Source organism: Fukomys damarensis, unplaced genomic scaffold, assembly GCF_012274545.1.
Source record: "Fukomys damarensis isolate Sample0158 unplaced genomic scaffold, DMR_v1.0_HiC HiC_scaffold_2, whole genome shotgun sequence".
Classification (NCBI taxonomy): Eukaryota; Metazoa; Chordata; class Mammalia; order Rodentia; family Bathyergidae; genus Fukomys; species Fukomys damarensis.
The window spans coordinates 13579108-13603441 of record NW_022900914.1 but is presented as its reverse complement, the minus strand read 5'-3'; the positions used below and the strand labels follow the sequence as shown (position 1 = coordinate 13603441).

At 40.6% G+C, this 24334-nt stretch overlaps 1 protein-coding gene across 4 annotated transcripts in view; it reads right to left on the bottom strand.

Annotated features, from left to right (window-relative positions):
* Positions 1-24334, bottom strand: part of Ltbp1 (latent transforming growth factor beta binding protein 1) — a 219578-nt gene that overhangs the window by 142587 nt on the left and 52657 nt on the right. For all 4 annotated transcript variants that reach the window (XM_010645197.3, XM_019204342.2, XM_010645206.3 and 1 more), the window contains exons 4-5: positions 11066-11168; positions 7790-7861 (exon numbers count right to left, since the gene is read on the bottom strand). In XM_010645197.3, coding sequence (XP_010643499.1) covers positions 7790-7861; positions 11066-11168 — 175 coding nt within the window. The remainder of the gene's footprint in view (positions 1-7789; positions 7862-11065; positions 11169-24334) is intronic.

The window sequence follows — 24334 nt, the reverse complement described above, 5'->3', positions numbered from 1 at the left end:
AAGCTCTTTGAGGTATCTCCATATTGATTTCCATAGTGGTTGCACTAGTCTGCACTCCCACCAACAATGGAGGAGGGTTCCTTTCTCCCCACAACCCCGCCAACATTTGTTATTGTGTGATTTCTTGATAGCAGCCATTCTTTGTGGGGTGAGGTGGAATCTCAGTGTTGTTTTCATCTGCATCTCTCGAATGACCAGTGATGTGGAACATTTTTTCATATATTTTCTTGCTGCTTTCACTTCTTTGTATGAGAAATGTCTGTTCATTTCGGATGGGCATTTTTTTTTTTAATGTCCAAATAAAGTTTGATTTCGATGCACTTTGGGGGATTTTCTGGCTCAAAGAGCCTTTAGTCAAATTCTGGCAGTAGATAGTATTGTGCCCTAATGTCTCAGTCTCCTTCATTTATTTCATTAAAACAAAACAACCAGTGTAATAAAATGAGGCCCCCAAAAAGCTATGTGGACAGCTCTTTCATATTTCCTTTAAAATGCTCATCTGGCACCAACTAAAATTCAGCAATAGTTGGGAAAGTGAACAAAGCAAATTACATCCTGCTGATTCAAACTGCTTTAATTACACTAAACTGTAAGGGCAGGAACAATGCTTCACTCATTATTCATCACATTAAATTCAGTCTATAGCTCTGAAGTTCCACATCAATTAATATTTATGGCATACTGAATCACTAAAATGTTTTTTAGATTATTCATGAAAAACACACATATAGTAACAAAGAGATCAATGATAAAAGCACAAACATCTTCTAGTCATGTATTGTGGCACTGCTCACAGCACCTCAGCACACATTAAAAATGTAGGAAATAACAGTAAGTTGGCTTTACATCTGTAAAGTTATAAAACTGGTGAGTTATTTTAATATGTCAAGGGCTATTTGCTTTTAATAAAAATTTTCATTAAATAGAGTAATCTCTGTTTTCATTTAGAACCAAGTTGTATTTTTAAAACTTAGATTTACAGCTAACTTTCTAAGAATGCATTTATCTTGTGGCAATTTATGAACCAAAAAGAGTACTCACACACAGGGAGGGACTGAGCTTAAGAGTAAGCAGAAGAAAACAGGAGTCCTTACTACCATTTCCGCGAGGTACTGTTTCATTTACTTCTAGTTCTTCATCAAACTCTTAGCATAATAATCAAGTGACAAATGATGAATGCCACTCTAGATCCACCAGGAAATGTGGCTGTACTGTTTGTTATGATAAAATAAAACGAATTATAACAATTCCACAATGTTGAGAATAGAGAGGCAGGGTTTAGAGCTCCCTGTGAGTAAATGTAACAAATCACTCCTTTGAAAAGATAATTGCTGCTCCAGAGATGAAAAAGAAACCCAACTTTCAGGGAAGTTATTTGAGAGCTCCTCAAATTAACTTGTGCACAGTTGGCTCTTTGTTACCTAGAGCACATTAGTAAAAGTTGCTTCGGGACACTGGTTCATTTCACTAAAGGAATAAGGTAATTCTAGTTATAATCACTTTAATTTTAAATGTGCTTTGTAAACTGAGAAGACGCAAGACTGTAAGAACAATGTGGAATGTACAAGTAATTAGACGCTTAATGGGTTTCTTTTGAAAATCGCTGTTAGGGATAACAAAATCAAAAAGCTTTAGGGTTCTTGGAAACTAAGGGTACACACGTAACATGAGAAGGTTCTATTTCATTTAACCAATCAATAATATTATAAAGGGAGTAAAATTAAGCCCTTTTGTTCATAGTGATTTTAAAAGATTACGCTGAATGAAATCATATTCTGTTGTAAGTCAAACTTTTGCGCAGTGTAATTTAGCGACACTTTCTTGAGGCACCAAGGAACAGAAATTTCTGTGATATTTCACTCTAGAATTCTTGCCAAAAAAGTGTAACATTGCTTTGTAGACGTCTCCTGGGACTGACATAAGCCAGGATTATGGTATTACTGACCAACCATCAGTGGAATGACCAAGGCGGAACCAAGTGATTTGCTCAGCATGAACAAAACTTGCTAAAGGTCATTCGGCCACACAAACAGAGGAAAATGCAAAAACCCCAAGCATTTTATAAAGATTTCTCCATTCTTTTCTGCTAAGTGGAGTAAGAAGGCACTACTTACAAATTTTTACTCCTACTTCTAAGGTGACATGTTTATAAATAGGAACTGTTGTTAGGAACCTTGAATCAGCCACAAGTAGTATTTTTTAAATTAAAATAACAACTGCTTAGACTTACACTAGCTCTCACAACAGATGGCATATCTTCTGTTCTAACCATCTAGTCCCTTCAGCCGCAATGTTCTAAAACATATACATACATACAAATATATTCTATGTACATACACACACATACACACATAGGCATATACAGGTACACGTGTGTATTTGGTGAAAGCTGTCATAGCTGGTCAGGGTATAATCCTGTTTGGGCTTCTTAATCCCTGTGTGACTGTGGGAAAGTCATGTACTTTGTGTCTCAGTTTCTAACTGGGATTAATAACGCCCATATTTCCTAGGATCATTCTGAAGATTAAAGGATGCACATAAGCATAAGAACTAACACATAGGACATGAGCAACAAGGGCTGGTCCCTTTTCCCCACAACACAAACAGGCAGTTGACAGCGTCAGTTCTGGCCTGAATCTACCTGGGTTTGATCTCTACATCTTCTACCACTGCACGTTACAGCAGATGCTGCACAGACTGCGTAACTTCTTCAGGTTTCCGTTTCTCCAGCTGCAATACAGTGACAATAGCATCTACTTCCAAAAGGACTAACGGAGACAACTGACACAAACTGTTTATTATGTGAAGCATCTGGCATATAATAAACTTAGTTATTAAATTCCAATTAATTTAATGGTCGAGGTAATCAGTTCCTTATTGACCACTTTATAAACTGATGGACTTTTTTGTACGCAGACACCCAATTTGTGATGAATCACCAAAAATATCTTGGCTCTATCTATAGGTCACTGGTACTTGACCCATTAGTTACTGTAAGCCTCTCATCAATAAGAAATAAACTATTTCTTAATTCATATCACTTTCTTTAAATCCATTATGAGTTCTGGGCTCTGAGTTCACAAATGTAAGGTTGGACACTTGACATTTGAGAGGTCATAGCCCATCAAGAAAAGAGGGATGTAAACAAATGCTAATATACAATATAAACAGATGATCTCAACAGAAACTAGGAAGTGATCCTAACGCGGTCTGCCAGACTCGCACAGGAGCAGAAGTCTAAGCCCCAAGCCCAGATCAAGATGCAGACTTGTTTGGTAGCAAGGTTTCTTCACTTTTCTGAAGTGGTACTATGTTACCTCTAAGTAAACTGTGAAAAATTAAAGATGTACATTACAATTCCTAGAAAAATAACGTAATGCAGAAAGATACTGGTTTTAAAAGAAGCCAACCAATAAAACAGAATTAAAAAAAAAAAAAAGAAAGAAATGTTCAAACAATCCAAAAGAGAGGATGAAGGACAAACAGAAGAACAACCAAAAGGTTTTAGGTAGACTGAATCCAACCACACCAATGACTACATTAGATTTTTAATGTAATAAACACTCCAATTAAGAGGCTTAAATGTCACAATGTAAAAGGAAAAAAAGCAACCCTCAAGTGTATGTTGTCTACACATTGCAAACATAAAAACAGATTAAAGTTCTGCAGATATAAAAGGAAAAAATTCTACAGAGATTTTAATACTCTTGCTCAACAACAAAAAAGAAAATTTTCACAAATATTTAGATATTTAGTGATACATTTCTAGATAACTTGTGTCAAAAAAGGAGTCCAAATTTTAAAATAATTGAACTTAAAGATGATAAAAATGACACCAAATTGAAGGATACAGTTAAAGTCAGAACCTAGACTGATCAGGAATTTAAAGTTTTAAACTTATGCACTAGAAAGGAAGAAAGGCTGATACCAACAATCCAAGATACCTAAAGAAATTAGGAAACAGCAGCAAAATGAACAGAAAGTCGATAAAAATAAAAAGAAGACAAAGAGCAGAAAGTAGGGAAACAGATAAGAAATGTTTTCTTTTTCTTTTTGGTACCAGGGGATTGAACTCGGGTCCTTGTAATTGCAAGGCAGGCCACTGAACCGCTAAGCTAAATCCCCAGCCCAAGAAATGTTTTCAACAAAGACGAAAATACACTCTTTAAAACACTGTTAAAACTGATAAACTACTGGCAAGCGTTAGGAAGGGAGGGAGGAAGGGAGGGAGGGAGGGAGGGAAAGAAAATGCAAAGAGAGAGGAGCAGGGAGAGGAGGGAAAGCGGGCAAGTAAGCGGCACAAAAGAACCAGTATCAACTACTGGGGAGAGGAAACATTACATAAATTAGAGATGCTATAAAGACAGCAAAAGCATATTAACAAACTTCATATGAATTAATCTAAAACTTTAGATGATCATTTCTAATGCAAAAAAAAATGTTATCAAAACTGACAGAGAGAGGTAATGGAAAATCTGAATAATCCTTGTAGTATCAAAGAAATTTAATCCATAATTAAGACACTTTCCACCAAGAAAGCTTCAGGACCAAATACCTTCTTCAGTGAATTATTCCAAATACACAAGGAACAAATAACAGCGCAAAGCACTCTAATAAAGAACAGGGTTTTTCTCTGCTTTCTGTGATTTTTTTTTAAAAATATTTTTTGAGATAGGTTCGAGCTGAAAATGCAGCTCATCAGTACAGTGCTGGCCCAGAATGCACAAGGCCCTGAGTTCAAACCCTAGTACTGTAAAAAAAAAAAATAGACAGGGTTGTCCTATGTAGTTCAGGCTGGCCTTAAACTCATGTAGCTCAGGCTAGGCTCAAACACACCATCCTCCTGCCTGACACGCACAGTGCTGGGATTTACACACTTCCATGCCCATTTTGGGAGAGAGAAGGATATTCTGTCTTCAGAGATCTACAAGAAACAAACAGTAAACAGGTACATAGAAACACCATCTAGCAAAAGGACACATGCATATTCTCTATCCTTTGACAGTGAGAGAATCCAAGAGCACCTGACGCTTGGGAGCAAGCTCTCGGGGTTACCCAGAGAACAGTGAAGGATGAATAAGGACACTCCTGAATCCTGCAGTTCAACAAAGAGAGACCGCACAGGCCTGGGGGACACTTCTGCAAAGGAGGCCTTCAGAAGCTAAAACTTGTGTGACGGCTGTCATTTCCTCAAGTACAGCCCTGGCACAAAGTGTACGGACAGCATGACGGAACCGGAACGCACCCACACGGTCTTCTACCCTCTGTACTGCACAGGACAGAGACACCAGACAGCGCCCCTGACAAGAGCTGTGCAGCCTCTGTCAGATTATCTCTGTGGGCAGGAAGCTCAGCACTTTTCATTACAGGGAAAGGGACCTCGATTCCACAGAAGAGGTCTCTTGTAGCTCCTGTAAATGTGCCTCCATATAACTCCACCTTACTGACTCTGGCTTTTGAAAAAACTCATAGTCTTGTTTTGTAGGACAACTAATATATGTAAAGGCATGCTTACAAAGCTGCGTCTATGAGGAGCTGCTGTATTTTTTTTTTTTTTTTAGTCTGCACTTCTCTGGGCTAAGTGCCTGTGTCTCCAGGTCCCCCATAAGCTCTATTGACCTTATTAAACAAGAAATAATGACATTGAACACCCAAACCACAAATGCCATCTGATGGACTGTCAGCAAGGCTGTAATTTCCACAGTCCTGGTCATTATGCCTCTGCTAATGTATCTCAGAAATGTGCTAAGGCTTCTTAAAGAGGTTTTTATATCAATCTATTAAACAATAACATTCAAGCCATCTATTTGTTAATTTACCTATCCATTGATTGGTCTATCCATTTAACTTCATTCCATGTTTCTTTCTTTCTTTTTTTTTTTTAACACCATGGATAGAACTTGGGACCTTGCACTTGCAAGGCAGGCAGTGGAACCACTGAGCTAAATCTTCAGCCTCATTCAGTGATTTCTTATAGTCAGGTGATTCTGAACAATGCAGACTAATCCATTGCCCCCTTGTTACTAAGGTTTGCAGGTGTTTCTCAAAAAGTGTCATGAGAGTCCTCTCCAAGAGCTAAGGAGTTAACTCTCTCCTTTCACATATGATGAGGGCTTCTCACATTTATAGGCCAAACCCTGTGCCTCTGAGACACAGCATACTTGTGCCATTTCTTTAAGCCAGCAGAGACGCCATACATCATAAAAGTCACACCGACTAAGGGATCAACAGTTCACTCGAGAAAATTCTCAGGTAACTAAGATACCCCTTTGACTTTATTTTTCACGACTTTTTGCTACATGTGTGCAGTCTATAATGATTATATTCCTTGTGGAGAGCAGGCGTGTGTACATAAGACACCGTAATTCTCTTTTTCCATCTCCTTTGCCTCCTTCCTCTTCACACTTCTTCCCTCCATCTCTTGGCTCCCTTCCCTTTGCTAAAGATCTAACTTCCTTTTTTCCTATTAACGATCTCTTATTTTGCTCTTTATTTATATTTATATAAGAGAAGCCATGCAACACTGAAGCTTGTGTGTCTGACTGCACTTAGCATTATGATCTCAAAATACATCCACTGTCCTACAAATGACTCGTTTGTCTTTATGGCAGGATAGTATTCCATTATGTGTAAATACCACATTTTTAATCCATTCACCTGTTTATGGACATAGAGGTTGTTTCCAAGATTTAGCTATTATGAACTGTGCCACTATAAACAACGGTATGAATGTATCACTGTAGTACGATGTCTTTAACTCTTTCGGGAAGATACCTAGAAGAGGAACAGCTGGGTTTAATGAAATTCCTATCTTTAGCTTTTTGAGAAGTCTCCACACTGATTTCCACAGCAGTTGTACCAGTGACACAGACCATTTTAGGAGCAGGTTGCACTACACCCTAACGTAAATTTCATCTTCTTCTATCAGCACAAGCTGGAGAAGAATACCGGGCCCCAGACCACAAGGCAGAAGACATGTGCCATGTTCTTGCATAAATACCCACATTACTAATAACACCTTTAGCCTACACGTGTGAAGAAAAATTAGGAACATTAATTAACTGCATATTCCATGAAGTAACTAAAACAAAATCTGATAATATGGTACTAACCTAGGCACTGGTAAGCCCGAGTTCCAAACTCAGCTCGATGCAACCACGTGGAAGTGATTTAACCTCTGTGGGCTTCCGTTTCCTCTTTTATAAAGTATAATAAACACAAGATCAGACGAATTCTGAGGCTTCCCCTGTTTGTGCAGTTCTACACTAGTATTCAAAATAAATTTACGAAAGTACTCAGGACATTTCATATTTAATTTTACAGCTTTCCTGATACCTGGGAAAAGTGTGTTCACTCTGATATTCGGTACGTGAACACTTCCAGTTGGCCAGGAATGCTTTGGCAAAAGAGCAAAGGAACTCTGTTGCCCAACTGTATGTCAGGAAAGCAGTGCCCTGCTAGACACATGGGTGTGCTCTCAACTCTGCACCAAAACAGAGCAACAGCACAGCAGCCACAGGGTGCTCGCCATGTCACCCTAGCACGTGCAGATTTTATCACAGGTTAATAGAAAGTTAAAGGGCCTCATCAAGTTTCAACAGTAGTGCAGCAATCCAGCAACCACACCTTTAACATCTACACTCCTTTAGCGAACCAGAGGGAGCCAGAGGTACTTCCCTGTGTAACCTTCACATGCTGGGCTCCCAAGCAACTCATGGAGAAACAACTCAAATCTCTGAAGAGAGACAACAACTGCTGAGTCCATACCAATGGAATCGGTTAACCTTACCTTGACAAAAGGTGTTGTTAACCCGCTTATAACCTTGCAGGCATTCCATCATTTGATTATATCCATGATAAGCTGTAAGGGAAGAAATAATTCTTTGTTACATGTTTTGTTCAAATTCTTGTAGTTCTACATTGCTAGACGTGGTAACCAAAGACCCATGAGGTATCAGTGCATGTACTCATAAGACAACAATGGCAATGTGGAACTCTGAGATTTCTTTCACATTGTGCTTGTTACAGTGTACTTTATATTTAGCAATGGACAGCAGCCTAGTAAGTTGCCAATAAGTCATTATTGTGTTAACGAAATCATAAGATTTTATATTTTCTCCCATTTAGTGATTAAATAATTCTGTTTTCTGAAAATAGAAGTCAGGGATCTATTTCTCCCTGATTCGCTTCCAGGAATGATGCACTGCAGAGGGGAGACGTTGGCATGTGGGAGACACCCCGTCCAACCCTGTGGGCTCACGTTGTCTTGTCACACAGAACAAAGGTACTGCAGCAGGTCGCCTACAGAGGCTGTGGATCACTTGTCTGTGAATTCTCCCAAGATAAAAGAGATAATAGCTTGTTTTAGAAATCTCAGCAGTTATCTACTTTAAGGCAGAGAACCAGACCGGATGATCTCTAAAAGCCCTCTCCAGTTTAGGATTCCATGTTAATTTTCTTCTGAAACTTTTTAAAGGACAAGTGACTTGTTCACAGTAAGCATATCTCTAACAGATTACAGACCTGTTCATGAAATCATGTGCACATCTAAAATTAAGTTTTCACAGCAATAAATGATCAGCAGTGAAAGGTCTTTCTGTACGTGGCCAAATAAAAATTTCAAACATTAAATAAAAGCTACTTGAAAACCAAAGTTTGAACTACAATGAGTAAAATCGTAAAATGAAATAAAAAGGCATGGAAGAGAAAAACCACGGCACATAAAGCTAACGGGGGGGTCTACTCTCTTCCAAAATGAATATGCTTTACAGAGTAGGAAAGAAAAGGGTTTTGTTGTTGTTGTTTGTTTTGTTTTTAAGTGACACGGGAAGAATAAATATGACCACATGTGTGTTTCTCGGGGGTCACAGACAGAATAAACGTCAAGGTGTTAATAGTTTGTGCGCAACCCACACTGCCCTTCCTGAAACACAGCCATTCTCTTCCATTTTATACACTAAATGAGCCAATATAGGAATGTAATTTCATCAACACTTAGTTAAAAGTAACAGTAAATCTGTACTTTCATATTCAACTGAAGTCATTATGAAGATTAAAATATAGTGCTAATAAAAGCACATAAAGCTGTGAATCCATCCTCCGATGACGAACTTCGAGATAAAAAGGACAAAAGGTCAGGAATGGACGTTAAGGATTAAAAGGGAGAGAGAAAGATGGTTTAAGTTCCTTTACCCCTAAGGAATATCACTTTCTACTACTTTGGGTTTAGAAAAAGGAGGAAAGGGAAGCAGCTAATCAAAAGATACACCACAAAGGGGACAAATAAAAAGTAAGAGAAAAGATGAAGAAAAAAGTAGGAAATGTAAACTTAGTCCCCAAAGTTAAAAGAATCTAACTTCTCTCAGCCTGTCTGACACACAAGCGTACGGGTGTGTGTTCAGTGCATGGCAGGCAGTTGTTTTCTTTTTTAAGAAGGCAATGCTTTTTCAACACTTACCTAGAGATTTCTGTCTAATGACTCATGTGAATCAATTGCAAATGGAAGAGCTGGAAGTTAAATTCAGTCTACCCTAATGCTAAACACCACACTCTCTAAATCAATTCAAATGGGTCCTAGATATCCCTTTGGTCAAAGAGCCAAAATAATTTAAAGCAAATGGATCTTCCAATCAGGAGAGACCATCACCGATCAATTTACTTGCAGTGTTAATCCATACCCAATCAGCTCAGAAAGACTACGTGAGATACTTTCACTACTGAATATCGTTATGTGAACTTTTTCCTAAATGAAGAATTCACTAATTTTCTGAAACTGTCATGGTTATTTTCACAAATAAGTTTTCTAAAAGAAATCCAAAGTGGCGTTGACAAAATAAATGAAGATAGCTTTCTGAATACAGAAATATAAATCTGAGAAATATGGAAGTCCAAATGAGAGACAATAATTGAACATCAATTATTATGCTGGAAGAACAAACAGTATAAAAGCAAGAAAATATAGAGTGGTAATTCCAGGGTGCAGATTTCAGACTGAGCAGAGGTTTCAAAGGCAGCTGAAGCCAGGAGTGGTGGTGCAGGAGGATCACTGCGAGTTTGAAACCAGCCTGGACTACATAGTGAGTTCAAGGCTGGCCTAAACTACATAGTGACACCCTGTCTCCAAAGAGGGTGCAGGGGGGGACGGGCAGTTGAGCAGCAATCCAATCCATGGATATTTAAGAAAATAAAAAGTATTCAAGTGAAGCAACTGAAAAATTTCTTGCAGCCACCAGCTATAAAAATCTTTAGCTATATTAGGCAAAGGTAGATGACTAAGAAAAGTATCATTTGTTCTCTTGAAAGATGACAAAATGTAAGAAAGCTCAATTTAAAACAAATTACCTCTGACTTTCTGAGAGGTATTCCTTAGAAATCAGTTACTGAAAGTTAACACTACACCCAAAAACTCAAAATACAAACAACTGTTGGGAAGAACTGTTGGGAAGAGAATAGTAGAAAAGAGAGCCAAGTCAATAGTTTCTGCAAAACACTTTAAAGACAATCACAGCATGTAGGTGCAAATACAGTCACTGAGAACTGACAATACAGAAGTGGTACTAAGGAAACCGGTGGATGTCCCGGAATTACAAAGGCTTTTTTACAAATCAGTAGCCAATCATTACTCATTTTAGTCTCTCTTTTCATGAAATCTGAAATCACATACAATCCTTATCCTAGTATATTCAATAAACTGTGGATATTAGTAAAGTTTTCATTTAAGGAACTTTACCTAAGAAATAGTAACTGCACTGACTTCTCATAGGATTTGAAACACTGCTTTACTACCTTAAAGCGTACTTAATTTTCTCTTCTAAGAAAAAGGAGCCTATTTTAGCTTATCACTTCTAAAAGGACTTTTCCCCCATAAGTAGTTCAACTGGAGAAAGCAACTGATAATTTTTCTCATTAAAAAAAAAAAAAGAACTGATACAAAAACTTTACTTGACTTGGAAGGTTTCTGGAAATGCATATTATAGCACTATGTTCTAAAATACAATGAGAGAGTAACTGCTAAGAAAACAGATATACCCATTAGCCATTGAAGGAATGATGAAACATTACTCACCTGGCTTCTTGGGGCATTTCTGGCACTTGTTAAAGCCCCAGGAGGTACCCACAGTTCCACAGCAGTCCTCTTGCTTTGAAAGGCCGGGGAGCGCTTTGCCACACTGCAGTGATGAGGTGTGAAATATGAAGGTTAATTGAACGCAGGCTGCTCTGCTCGAGAGAACTGCTGCATTTACAGTCACATTAGAAAGCCTTTCCCTTGTTATCAACACAATTACAGAGGAAAAACACAACTATAAAACTGAAACTAAATACCAGGGCAGGATCAATGCAACATTGAAATGAACAAGCAAATTCCAAATAAGAGCTCCTTGGTATAAAGTCTTATGAGAGTTGGTCACTGCTCAGAGTACTTTATAAAACCAGAGCTTCCAATGTCTTTTTCCCCACTAAGAACCTCATAATTTAAAAAATCAATATGTATCCATTTTCCTATGAATGAATCTATTCTCTCGCTCTTTATGGCTGAGTAATATTCCATTTTATAGAAAAACCACATCTTCTTTATCCAGTTGGGATCATGTACCTTTACATGGCAAGTCTTGATTCTCATTTTTTTCCCCTTACCTCTGCCCTCCCTTCACCCCCTCCTCCCCTCCCCATCTACAAACACTTTATTTTCATCTTTTCATTCTCTCACATTTTTTTCTTTTCCCTTTTTGTTCTTCCCCTACGTATCACACCTTCCCTACACCTTTAGCTCCTTTCCTCCCATTTCTAAATGTCAGTAATCTTATTAGAATCTTATGCATTGTTGCAGAATATTCACACCAGGGAAACTATTTGGTATTTACACATGTGGGACTTATTTATTTCACTTAGGAGTATATCTTCAATATGTATGTAACTGTACTGTATCCCTAAATGTACCAATAAACTCAATAAAAAAAAAATCAATATATGCTCTTTTTTCAGGGCTAGGGATCAAACCTAGGGCCTTGCTCCTATGCTAGGCTGAGCAATACCACCAGCCCTCAACATAAACTTTAAATTTTAGTTGTAACTCTCTGTTACATCTCTCTTGTGGATTATCAGGGAACAGAGCTGTAAGGACGTGGTGTGTGTAAAACCAGAAAATGACACAGGACTCACCTACAAGAGGCTTCTGGTTTTCTTATAACCCCCAGGACAAAAAAAGGACAGGACAATACAAGAAATGATCATCAGCTGAACCAGACTAGGTCTGACCGAGTCAAAGACTCCAAGAGCCAAGCAGTCTGACCAAGAAGGTCAGCCAAGCTAGAAAGGTGCCGGCAGGGTCAAGCAAGACCAGCCTGAGCTGGCAGAACTACAACACCACCACTGTCAAACACTAGCAAGACGAGGAAAGGATTCCCAGTTAACCAGGAGAGGTCAGATGAGGTAGAGAGGCAGAAGCGTCAAGACAGACCAACTCAGTAGGGTGAGGAAGGGCCCAGAAGACCCGTGCTGCTCTGTGAATGGATCCAGAGGCCTACCTGAATCTCCATCCCTCCTAGGCAGGCAAAGCCCCCACCACACACCTTTTATGTTGTGCACAAGTGCAGAACACCTAAGGGTCCTTCTCCTCAATGTACCTCTACAAAAGCCTCCAAAGGGTCTCCACAGTCGTCTTTTCAAAGACAAATCTCACAACATCATTCAACTGAACAAAAATCCCCAGTGGCTCTTCACTGCCTGAACATTATCCACTCCCCACCATGACACGTGGGGTCCTTGCCCACCTGAAGCAATCTCTTGTCCCCTTCCATCTCCCTCTATCCGTATTTCCGGACACCACAGGACTGTTCAGGGTCAGAAAAAGCCAGGTCTTTTAGTACCTCTTTCCTCTCCTTGGAATGTCCCCTCCTTTGTTCTGTCCCAGGAACTACTTATCCTACGAGTCCCAGATCTAAAAAGCACCTCAGCTCATGAGTTTCAAGGGTTATCTCCTCTCTACTCCAGCATTCTTTCTGCAAGTCCCACTGCCTCTGCAATGCATTTTAGTTGCATGCATATGTAACTTATCTATCTTATATCGTAATGTATAGTACACTTTACAAACACCCAAAAAATGCTGAGTGAAAGAAGGAAAGGATGAATGAAATGGCCTCAGGACCAAACCAGCTACAGTCGATTTGAGAGAGCAGCCACCATGTGAAAAGCCAGTAGAAGTCAGACTCAGACCCCAGGCTACACAATAGTACACAGTGCCACAAAGTCCAGGCAGGTGTGATCCTGAAGAAGGCGTGCAGGTAGTAGGAATCGTATCTGGCCTCTGCGGCAGGCCTAACCCTAACCCCTAACCCCAAATCCCAATCTTAACCCCAACCCTAACCTCCAGGAACAGCATCTCCTTCCTGACAGGCTCAGGACTGCAGCAATCTGACTGAGGCTTCAAGTGACTACACCTCCAAATCATAAAACGAAGTCATACTAAAAAAAGGCCCAGCACAGTTAACAGAGCTTTACTTGCATAGTAGCTGTGAAGTCTTCAGGTTTTCATGATTTTTATGATCTTTGATGATGCTAAGTGTTCTCCAAAAGGAATACATAATAGCGGCTAAAAATTGTGACTCAAGAGATAGAGGGGGCATGGTATGAATTCCACATGGGACTTCACATGTACAGTATCATAGTTTATTTCTTATCTGTAACACAGACTGCATAAGGGACCTTTCTATTAGGGCCTTAAAAAGTGTAGGGTACATCACATGTATGATACTGCACATTATGCCTGACAGGTAAGTGCTAAGCTATAATCACCATTATTATTGTTGTTAGAGGTAAAAATTCCTGTTCCAGATGCTCTGTGTGGGATCTGTCCTGTCTCTCAGATCCCCCCAACAGATAGGAGGCAAATGAGTTGTGGGTGCTCTGTCGGTCAAAGAGGCTCATCTATCTGCCCACTAGAAAGTACCAGATTCCATGGCAAATGGCTCTACTGGACAAATAGATTTCCCTGAAGTAATGGTCAGTGTTAAGGACATCTTGACAGCGAAAGTTAGTGAGACCCACGCTTAGGCATATGTGCAGTTACATGGCATGCTTTCCTTGAGAGGAATCAGGAGCGTCTCCTACAAAACCATGCAGAAGGATAAACATCCACCCAGGGACAGCTGTGCACAGACACCGAGACACTGCCACAGGGACGCCCGTCTGTGACAGTTCCCACCCTGCGACAGCACTGCCTATAAGAAGAGCCCCAGGGCTGGTGGCACTGGGAAAGAGGCTCAGGCTTGGCAGGAAGACTGGACCAAACAACACGCTGAAGAGGTAGACAGGATGTCGAAGGGAGAAACACACACACAGCACAGAAGGCGAAAGAGGGAGAGGGTGAGAGAGAATCAACATGACAACAAACATCCTGACTCCAGACAGTTCCAGACTCTTTGAGCTTCATCACAGAAGACCTGCTCTTGAAAAATCAAAGATGGAAGGAGAAAGGAGGACAACGACCCAGGTATAAAACCAGGAACAAAATAAAAACATAAAGCTTCCCACTATTGCAATCCTGCTGTCAAAGTGTGCTTCACATTTATTCCAGCTTTATAAATCAGTCAGGTTTATGTGAGACACCAGTCCACATCATTTGTGGATCTTTCTTGTACCAAACTCCTTAGGTTCTTCTCTTAATCAAGCAAAACACTCAACACTTGCAGATTTTATATGCTTAAAATGTTAGTAGCAGTTAAAATCCAATTTTCACCTTGGATTCCTAGAATGTTTTATTTGGTAAAGCAAAAATAAATCATTTCTCTCTACCAAGCCTCCAAAAAGGTACAAGGCTTTCATTACATGATCCAGGCTGCTTTATGCCATGGTTTTGTTTTTGCGGGTGCAGAGCCAAGAGCAGCACAAGCCATCCAAATTGATGGAATAAATGGCAGTGTAGGTGGTACCATGACAGTGTGTGCTCGTCTCAAAACAGGGGCTGCACAGTGTAAGAATGAGCTACAGGGGGATAAAGTCACGGCTACAACAAAGGCACAACATGTGAAAGGCTTCTGTGTGCAACCAGAAATGCCACCTGAGATCTTTATGGCCATAATCCCGGTTGTCCCCAAGAGGACAATGAATGCTACTAGGTCTCATCTGGATATCAGAAGCACCCAGAGAAAAGGTCACAGAGCTTCTCTCTCCCACACCAAAGGCCACACGTGGGACGAGCACACGAAACAGGATGAGGTTAGCACTCGGAATGTCCTGCTGCAAGCCCAGGAGGAGCTGTGCTCAGTGACACAGAATCATGTGGACACAGATTCGGGCAAAGCTACATCTGCATTTATAGATTGAGGTGATTTTTCACAAGTTAAAAACACAAATGGAATTTCTCCTCTGTAAATTATTCACCATTTTTTCAGAGGAAAGTCTATTGTTTCAGGAGATATCTTATATACAAACAATCCAGGAAAAAAATGAGTTAAATTTACAGCCCAATAGCTATGTCGAGTCAGAAATAAAAGTCTACAGTGGCACACAAGCAGTGTGTGGAGCTGCGTGTGGTCCACCCTTGTAATCCCAGCAGGCCGAGGCAGAAGGGTCTCATGTTCAAAGCCAGCCCTAGCAATTTAGCAAGACCCTGTCTCAAAAAGTAATAAAATGAAAAGGGCTGGAGCTGGAGCTCAGCACTCCGTGGGTTTAATTTCCAGTACTGCAAAACAAACACATGAGCAACGTGCTATAAATCCTAAAAAAAAAAAAAAAAACTTACACAACCTTGGGATGCAGATTAAGGGACACTATAACCCTGTGACTCAGCCAATGCATGACCCAGCTAAAGAGGCGCAAGCGGAACAAATAAGGAAAGGACAGATAATGAGGCTATGTGCAGACACCACAGCAATGTTGAGACACACACACTGGGCAACATGAAACTTGCTGCACAAGGAAGCTATCATTAACAGGACTAAAGCTGCAAACCACAGGATGGCAGGGATTCAGGTCACGCGACTCATAAAGTAGAGGGTATTTTCAATAGTTAACAGTGCTCAACAGTGGAAGATAGTGCAACATCTTCACTGGGAACGAAAGCCTAGAAAACAAAGCAAATCACCTCTGTAGTCTGCCAGAGGAAAGATTCTGTGTCACAAAGGTTAGCAGGCCCCACCTCAGACACGAAGGTTACTGTACACTACAGCCAAGTACCTGTTGCTCCCCCGGCTGTAACAGAACCAAGTTTGGGCAGATGCACTCCTAACCAGCTCCTTTTTGTCTTATCTCCTCCTCCCTCACTTGTACACTGCCAGAGGTGCTCACCCTGTGGCAGCCTCTGCCTAGCAGACACATGCAAACAAAACAGAGGAGGACAAAGAAACAAAGAGAGCTATTCCTGGCCCTGGTTCTCCATAACTCCAGGAAAACAGTGCACAAAAACAATTCCTTGGCTTTTCCTACTGTGCTTCAGAAGGTCGTCATTCAAAAAACTTTACCATCACTCCATAAATACCCACGTTACAGCCTCTATAACACCAAATAATCACAATCTGTAAGTCTTATAAAATTTAAACCTGGTTGTCAAAAATCAACAGTTCATAAGATAATGACATTGACGCAACAGAGGATATGTGTTTTCAGACTTTAACCTCAGTTTTGAGGGAATGCCATAGCATTTTCTTGATCCTCCAAGTTAAGCTATGATTAAAGATGCTTTTAGAATTCCCTATAGATATGAGTGGAATGACAACTGAAAACTTATCACTTGGTGACCAAGGCTTAGGTTACTGTTAGTTAAAAATTCCCCACCACAGTTGCTCCAGAGGTGAACGACAACTAGAAAAGGTTGTGATAGTGAGATATGGCTTCGCATGATTTAGTTTCCACATCTTCATTTTGCTGACATTTACAAAAGCCTCATCCCAAGAGTACTGGCTAACACTGTGCAAAGTCCCAGGGAAGAAAATTCAGCAGTGGAAGAAAGAAGTGTTACACTAAAATCATTAGACCAAGATCAAAATGGTGGCTGTCTTGCTAGCAGTGAGGTGCTACAGATCTCCCTGGCTCTCTGCGCCAGTAATGAGACAATGAGACAATGGGACAGCAGTCGAAGGTGAGTGAGAATGAATGACGCACGTCCAAGCAGGTGTAGCTTTAGAGAATTGTCACCCTTTGGAATGCATGGTGCACCAGAGCATTGGGGGTTTTTTGTTTGTTTGGTGGGTTTTTATTTTTTTGAGACAGGGTCTCAAAAAAGCCTGTAGTTCAGGCTGGCCTCAATCTCAATGCGATCCTCCTGCCTCAGACTCTGAATACAGAGATTACAGGCCTAGGCAGTGAGTTTTGCGAATGGATGCAGGACTTTGTTCCAGGCCCCACTCACCCTCCTCTGCTATACTCTCCAGGTAAATCCTACAACAGGAGTTAAGTGTAGGCCATCTGATAGGCTCGCAGGGTACTCGCACTGAGGGCATTCAGATATTTAGCTGTAAAAGAGGGCTACTCCATGACGACAGGCGCCATGTCAAGAACCTACTGTTTAGTCTTACTGAGTAAGACATTTACCAAGGATGACCCTGTGCTCACTTCAGCAGCACATATAAGAAGGATGACCCTAAAATACTTCCACATGTATGTAACCCATTTTATTACCAGAAACCATTATATAATGACAAATGAAACACCTTAAGCTCGACTAAAGAACATTTTCTCAAAGGAGAGTAAGGCACTTAGCCAATAGAGTAAACAAACACAACTTGAAATGTTAAAATAATACAGGTTCTTCAAAATATTCAAGAGATTGCGCTGAGGGGAAACAAGAAATAAAACAGAAGGGTGATTCACTGTAACGCTTGCAAAAATAAGTAGGACTGTGTTTAGCCAAGAACTGAAACAAGGAAGTGACTCAGTGGCACCACTGGGGAGAGATTCCAGGGTGATGGAAAAGCGCTAGCGAAGCACAAGCCCAACCACGGGCTGGGAGAACAGGGGTAAGGACAGGATGGCAGCCCAAACACGAAGAGCAAAGACAACGAACATGGGAAGTCACAGAACAAGGAGGCGCTGAGCCCCAGAGCGCTTTCCCATTGTGGGACTAGAAGTCTACGTGGACATGAAACTCAACCAGGAGTAACGGACCAAGGAAGCGTCCTTGTTCCTTCTGCCAAAGACACAAATCTTCAGCTTGGCTCGAACTAAATAACTGGCATCTTTTAAACAACGGTAAATGCAGAGATACTGATGGATAAGGAAGAGGAAGAAAGTGAAGAGATTAAATGTTTTATGAAGGTACAGCTTTTCTGTATGTGATACCCTTAAATGTAAAAAAGAATTGGCTAGGAGAGAGCATTTCATGGGGGGGAGGGGGGAGGAGAAGAAATTACATGTAAGATAAACATGATCAAGAATAATCTGAGAATAAAATATGAAATTATAAAGGCCATTGGCTATATTTTTCCTCAAGCAGGTAGCAGAGGGGTTTTTAAATTCAGCACACACAATCCCCCTCCCAGATAGCGCTGTCTAGCCACAGTAAAGAGGCTCCTAACACCAGGCAAACCCCAGACGTCCGGCTGGGCGCCAGCGCCAGTGCCCTCTGAAGGGAAAACTGACCTTTCTACACAGCCGGCCCTGAGCCAGTCCCTAAAGCAAAATGGCATTCTTCTAGCCTCCGGATCCACTACGGCTCTAAATTCAACTGGAAAGCTTCATGAGAGCTCTTCAGGGTCCCTGTACTAGAACATTAAACATTTTTATTTCTGTGCGCCAACAAGACAAAGTTCCAAATCTCTGAACCCTATCACTAATGCAACTAGAACGTCACATTTGGTCAACTGGTCCTGTACGTCCGTGTCACAAAGGAGAACTCAGTACAATGCAGCACTGGCAGGATAACAGGCATTGTCTCATAAAAAGAAAAGGAAAATGCTTAAATACTTCCAGATTTTCTTTAAAAAAAAAAAACTTGTAAAAAATTTTCTTTGGCTTGAGCAGAACATTCTTTATAGGCAAAGATTTATTTTTTAGTCCACCCAGCTTTCTTCTATTAGAGTAATTAAAACAATGTTAGGCATTTGTTGTATCTGATACAACCATAATCCTCTGATATTTCTGGGTACTGATTTTATAAAGTATCTACTATTACTAGGGTATTAACTGCTGAAAATGTATCCGCATCAATTTCTGACAGTGTATTTTTCTAAAGCCTGCTGAAGCCATACCAAGGGCTTCAAGGAATTCCAGGCAACTACTCTAGCTTATGAAATGGTATTTTTAAAGTTACACCAAGGCAAAAGTGGTTTCTGAAGTTAACACACAAAGGGAAAAAAATTCTTCAGCATGAAATGCAGGATTCTACTCTACCTCTTTTCTAAAGAAACAAATCTGGGCTGCCTGTTTTCTCCACCTCTGCCATGAAGTGAGCGTCAGTGGCCAAGCCTTCCGAGGCGTGATAAGTGCAGTCTGTTCTTCCTGAGATACAGCAAGAATAACTAAGTACAGCATCATTACGTTCTGAGAGAGCAATTCTCATTAGCCTTCTTTTTAAGGCAAAATGAGTACAACAAATTTATTTTAATTTCCATTATCAGGGATGTCTACAAAGAAAGATCCATGTGGACAGCAGAAATAAAGATGGGTGTCTAGGCACAGTTATTATTACCATGGCAACCAGATCACTTCCGAAACGATGAACATAAAGGCCTATTTTCCTCACAGTTTATATCTATCACCACATTGACGGAAATTTTCTCCGTTAACCTTTATTTCTCGCTAGTCCCCTTTCTGTCTATATAAAAATAATGAAAGGAACAAAAAACATTTTAGGTCTCACAGCACTCTGAGCAATTACAACACAGGCCTCTCATTTGGTTAAGCTTTCAGTTTTTCTGTGTCTCAACCAAGTACACAGAACTCAAAAACTACTAATTACCTGTGGTTTGGCTGCAAGTCATGTAGAAAAACTAAAAGCCACAAATAAAAGTAACAGGTTCATTTATATCACAGGGAGCTGGAACCACGTCTGTCTTGTCCACTGCCCTATCACTTGTGGCAAGAAAAATTACCGCTCACCAAAGAACCACTTGCTTCCCCACATTTCATAACTCCCTAATGGCCTCAGCTCAGGCTGTCATAACAAAGTACCATAAACTGGGTGGCTTCCACGGTAGATGTTTATTTCCTAAGATGAGGGTGCCAGCATGGTCAGTTCCTGACTTGGAGGCAGTGGCTGTGTGCTGTGAGTTCACATGACCTCATCGTTATGAGTGTGCAGGAAGAAAATCAGACAGGGCAAGCTCTCTGCTGTCCCCTTCTTCTAAGGACACTAATCCTATCACGCAAGGGCCCACCTTTATGATTTATTTAACTTTTATTATCTCCTTGTGGGTTCTACCTCCACATATAGATACACTGGGGGCTAAGGCTTCAATATATGACTGGAACTCATTCTCACACACTCTTTCTCTCTCTCTATCTCACACACACACACACACACACACACACACACACACACACACACACACACACAAAAGCACCTCCACTCTGCTGCGGGAATTGAGGAAATCGAGTATTTTGCATAGCACAGCAGTAACAGAACCACCCTGAGCCCAAGTCCCTAGGAAATGTGTAGAGCACAGTCTGCTTCCCTGCCAGCTGCCTGGAACAGACAAAAGGAAAATGTCTGTTGTGTTTGTTACTGCAGCACATCCTATTCAGACCCGACTAATATGACACCACTGATTCATCTGTGCCAATCCCTGAGCTCATTTCACAGGTGACCTGCTCTCATGAAAATCACATGTTTATGAAGAACAAAATGGCACAAAAATAATGACTTTAAGATCATTAAATTTGTATTAGTCTGATTAGATTCTAATGCAACAAAAATTCAGGGAAGAGAAAGAAATATGGGGTGAAGACTTATTACACAGCATTTTGGATGAACTGATAGCTGACAAAGGTCTCTCAAGTTAGAGTGGATTTGACATCAGCACAGGTGTTCACTGTACTTGAGTCTTCTGCCCATTGTCCTGTACACCTATTAATATCACTGGTGTCTGAGACTATACAAAAGAGGAGAGGTGCCACAATTATCACCGTCAGAGGGATTCAGGGCTCAAAGGTGCTTTGGCCGTCTTAGATGAGCCAGTTATGTGAAAAAGGAAGAAACTCGGGTCAGCAATGTGGTGAGTCTACTAGAAAGGAGTAAGAGTTTTGAACCTGGATATACCATTACTATCTGGTCCCAACTAGTCAGAGTCTCCAGTTTCAACAAACACACAGAAGACAAGAATATCTACTTTTCTATCTCTCATACTGCTTTGTGTGCTTTTTATTTTTATTAGTACATTAGTGTGTTTTCATTCCTTGTGTGGAGTTGGTCCACTTACATAACACATCCTAATTTCCTTTTCATCTCCTTTCCCTCTCTTCCTTCCAACCTCCCTCCGTCCCTTGATCCCCATCTCATTTAAGAAAGATCTATGTACTTCCTAGTATCTATCTTTTATTTTGTTTTTTATTTATAGTTTGGGTTTCTCATATAAGAAACACCATGTGATATTTAAGTTAGTGTGTCTCATTTATTTCACTCAACACAATCTCAAGGCACATCCATTTTCCTACAAGTGACTCAAGTTTACCTTTCTTTATGGCTGAACACTACTCCACTGTGTGTAAATACCACATTTTCTTAATCCATTCATCTACTGGACATATAGACCACTCCCAAGATTTAGCTATTATGAATCGTGCTGCTGTAAACCTGGTTATAAATGTATCACTGCAATCTGATATCGTTAGCTCTTTTGGGAAGATACTTAAAAGACAAACTTGGTCATAAATGTAAATCTCTCTATTATCTATCAGTTTTACGAACGGGTACTGTTCAAGAGGCTTACTCAAAAACTACGGAATGTCAAGACCATACTTTAGTTCCAGCACAGTTTCCTCATTCTAAACCAGTCCTTGGCAGACTGGTCACCTTAGAGATGTTGCTGCTTCTGTTCAAAATACTTAGAACACTTGCGTTCAAATTTGGAATTCTCCTCAGAACTGAAGATCTGTCTGAAATATTCTCAAGTGATGGCAAATCCTTGCTTACTGGGAGCCTTCAGATTCATTAAAATGCGGTAAATGAGTGAGTTGAAGACCAGCAAAATCTGAAACAATTCTTTTAAAGCAGGCATGTTGAAACTATACAATGGTAGTACAACTAGAAGAAAGGAAATTCACAGTGACCTCATTGACACCAAACATTCAACTGTGTCTTTGCTGATGGAAGAAGAGGAAAAAAAAATGAAAAGAGATAGTCCTATCATCATGTGGGGAAAGCACAGGGCGAGGAGGAAGCTGAGGATGCCGTCATCTCAGCACAGGGCGATGCTGCTTTCCCCCTACAACTTTATGGGGCCAATTCCAGAGGACTGTTTTTTTTAATAAAACAGATGATTCCTCTTACATTTAGCAGATATCAATTCCAAGAGATCACACAGAGCTAAAAACAATATGAGATCCAAGAAATACTACCTGTTAATCTTAAACATTTCTTATGATGTCTAGAGCCTAAATCAGCCTTCAGTTCAAGCCATGGTCTCCTGAAACTACTTTCAACACGCTCAGAACTGCCATCCTCAAATAGTGACCATTAAAATCCCGCTCCTGTGCCAACATCAGAAGTGGTTTAACAAGCCTCCATCATTATTTTCAGTGCCTACACCTACGTAAAAAGAGGAGTCTAATAATTAGTAGGCATATTATTTTAGTGGGCCCTAGAGGTATAAAATATGGAAATCTGATACTCCATGTCATGATAAAGGCATTTTTATTGCCAATAAAATAGAAAAAAACATCTGAAAGAAGGGGATTGAGAAAAACCAATGAACAAGGAAGTCGGGGAGAATGAACACTTGAAGGTGACACCCTTGGGTTCCCAGGAAGCTGCTCCCTAGTGAAGACTGGACCTTCACTTATAGTAAGGGAACCGCGTGGATCTCACTCCTGGGAAATACTCCACTCCAATTCTAAGATGCTGTCCTTTAATGATCCTGAAGTCTCAGCCCCACATTCTTAACTCAAGTAAGACTAGCAGCTCCTCTGACTGGCAGAGGCCCAGTGACATGTGCACATGTAACATTTTTCCCCTTTGGATCTCATCCCTGTCTTTATTGATCTTTCTTGACTCCAGGAAAGGGGGCTTCTGCACGGAGTTAATCTGGCAGAAGTTGCTGGAACAAGACCAGCAAACAGTTACAGGCTCCAGCACCCATCACCGAGATGTGCTCAACACCTTCAGCGATACCTCTGCTGCTGACACAGGTAAGGACTGGCAAGGGCTGCTACACACAGCAGCCTCGTTAGAGCCACTAAAGACCACCAGACTGACTAACACTCAATTAAAGGTCTCTTGGATGATGCCAAAGGAGCACTTGAGAGAGACACTGAAGGGAAACCCAGATGGCATGCGAAGTGCCTGGTGTTAAAGACTTATTCCACCTGAAGGAGGCCAAACTTCAATAAATGCCATCAGCACAGCCCAGCGGAGCTCTCCACGCTTGGAGAAGGCAGATCTGGAAGATCTGAGCCCTCCTTCCCCGGTCATGCCAGCAGCACCTCTAAAAGACAAACAGCACTGCTCTGCTAACCTCACAGGAGAGGGCCCCAGCCCTAAAGGCACATGGCCTCAGGCCACAGCGAAGGGCAGAGGGCCAGATATTCACCGCAATTATCTTTGCACCCAGCCCGACCTGACTCAGTCCTTCCCCCTAAGAGACACTGCATGAATGACAGATGAAAAATCCTTCGCACACTTCTATATGTGTAGTTGATGGATTCGGGTTAGGGAAATAACCAGGATGAGAAAGTGTTACAATAATTCCAGCAGCGATTCTGGAAGAATAAAACTAGCTTTTCACTATAACTCGAGTCTACACCCCATATAGTCAGAGCAGAGATTCTAGGGGGATTTAAGAGTGGGCTCCTCAGAAGAATTTAATGTCCTAGCTCTCTTCATTAAATGATAAATTCACTTCCCTTTACTGAGAAAAGATTTTGAAAGTCTGCAGCACACCTCTTCTACATCTATGTCTGCCCATCTATCCATCCGTCCATCCATTCACCCACCCATCCATCCATCTTTTTCCTGCCATATGGGATTTATTTTCCGAGTTTCTCAATAGCCTCTCTCTAATGGAAACCAAAAAATACTTTTTCTTCATTTAAAGTCCTGTGATAGAGGTACTGAGGTGTTTTGCTTTTCTAAGTATTCTCAGCCATGTAATTAGGATACTTTTCATTTTGATGAGCTCATACTTTTCTATTAATTTCTCAATGATCTCTATTTTTTATAACAAAGTTAAGTGCATCTATTTGGCCT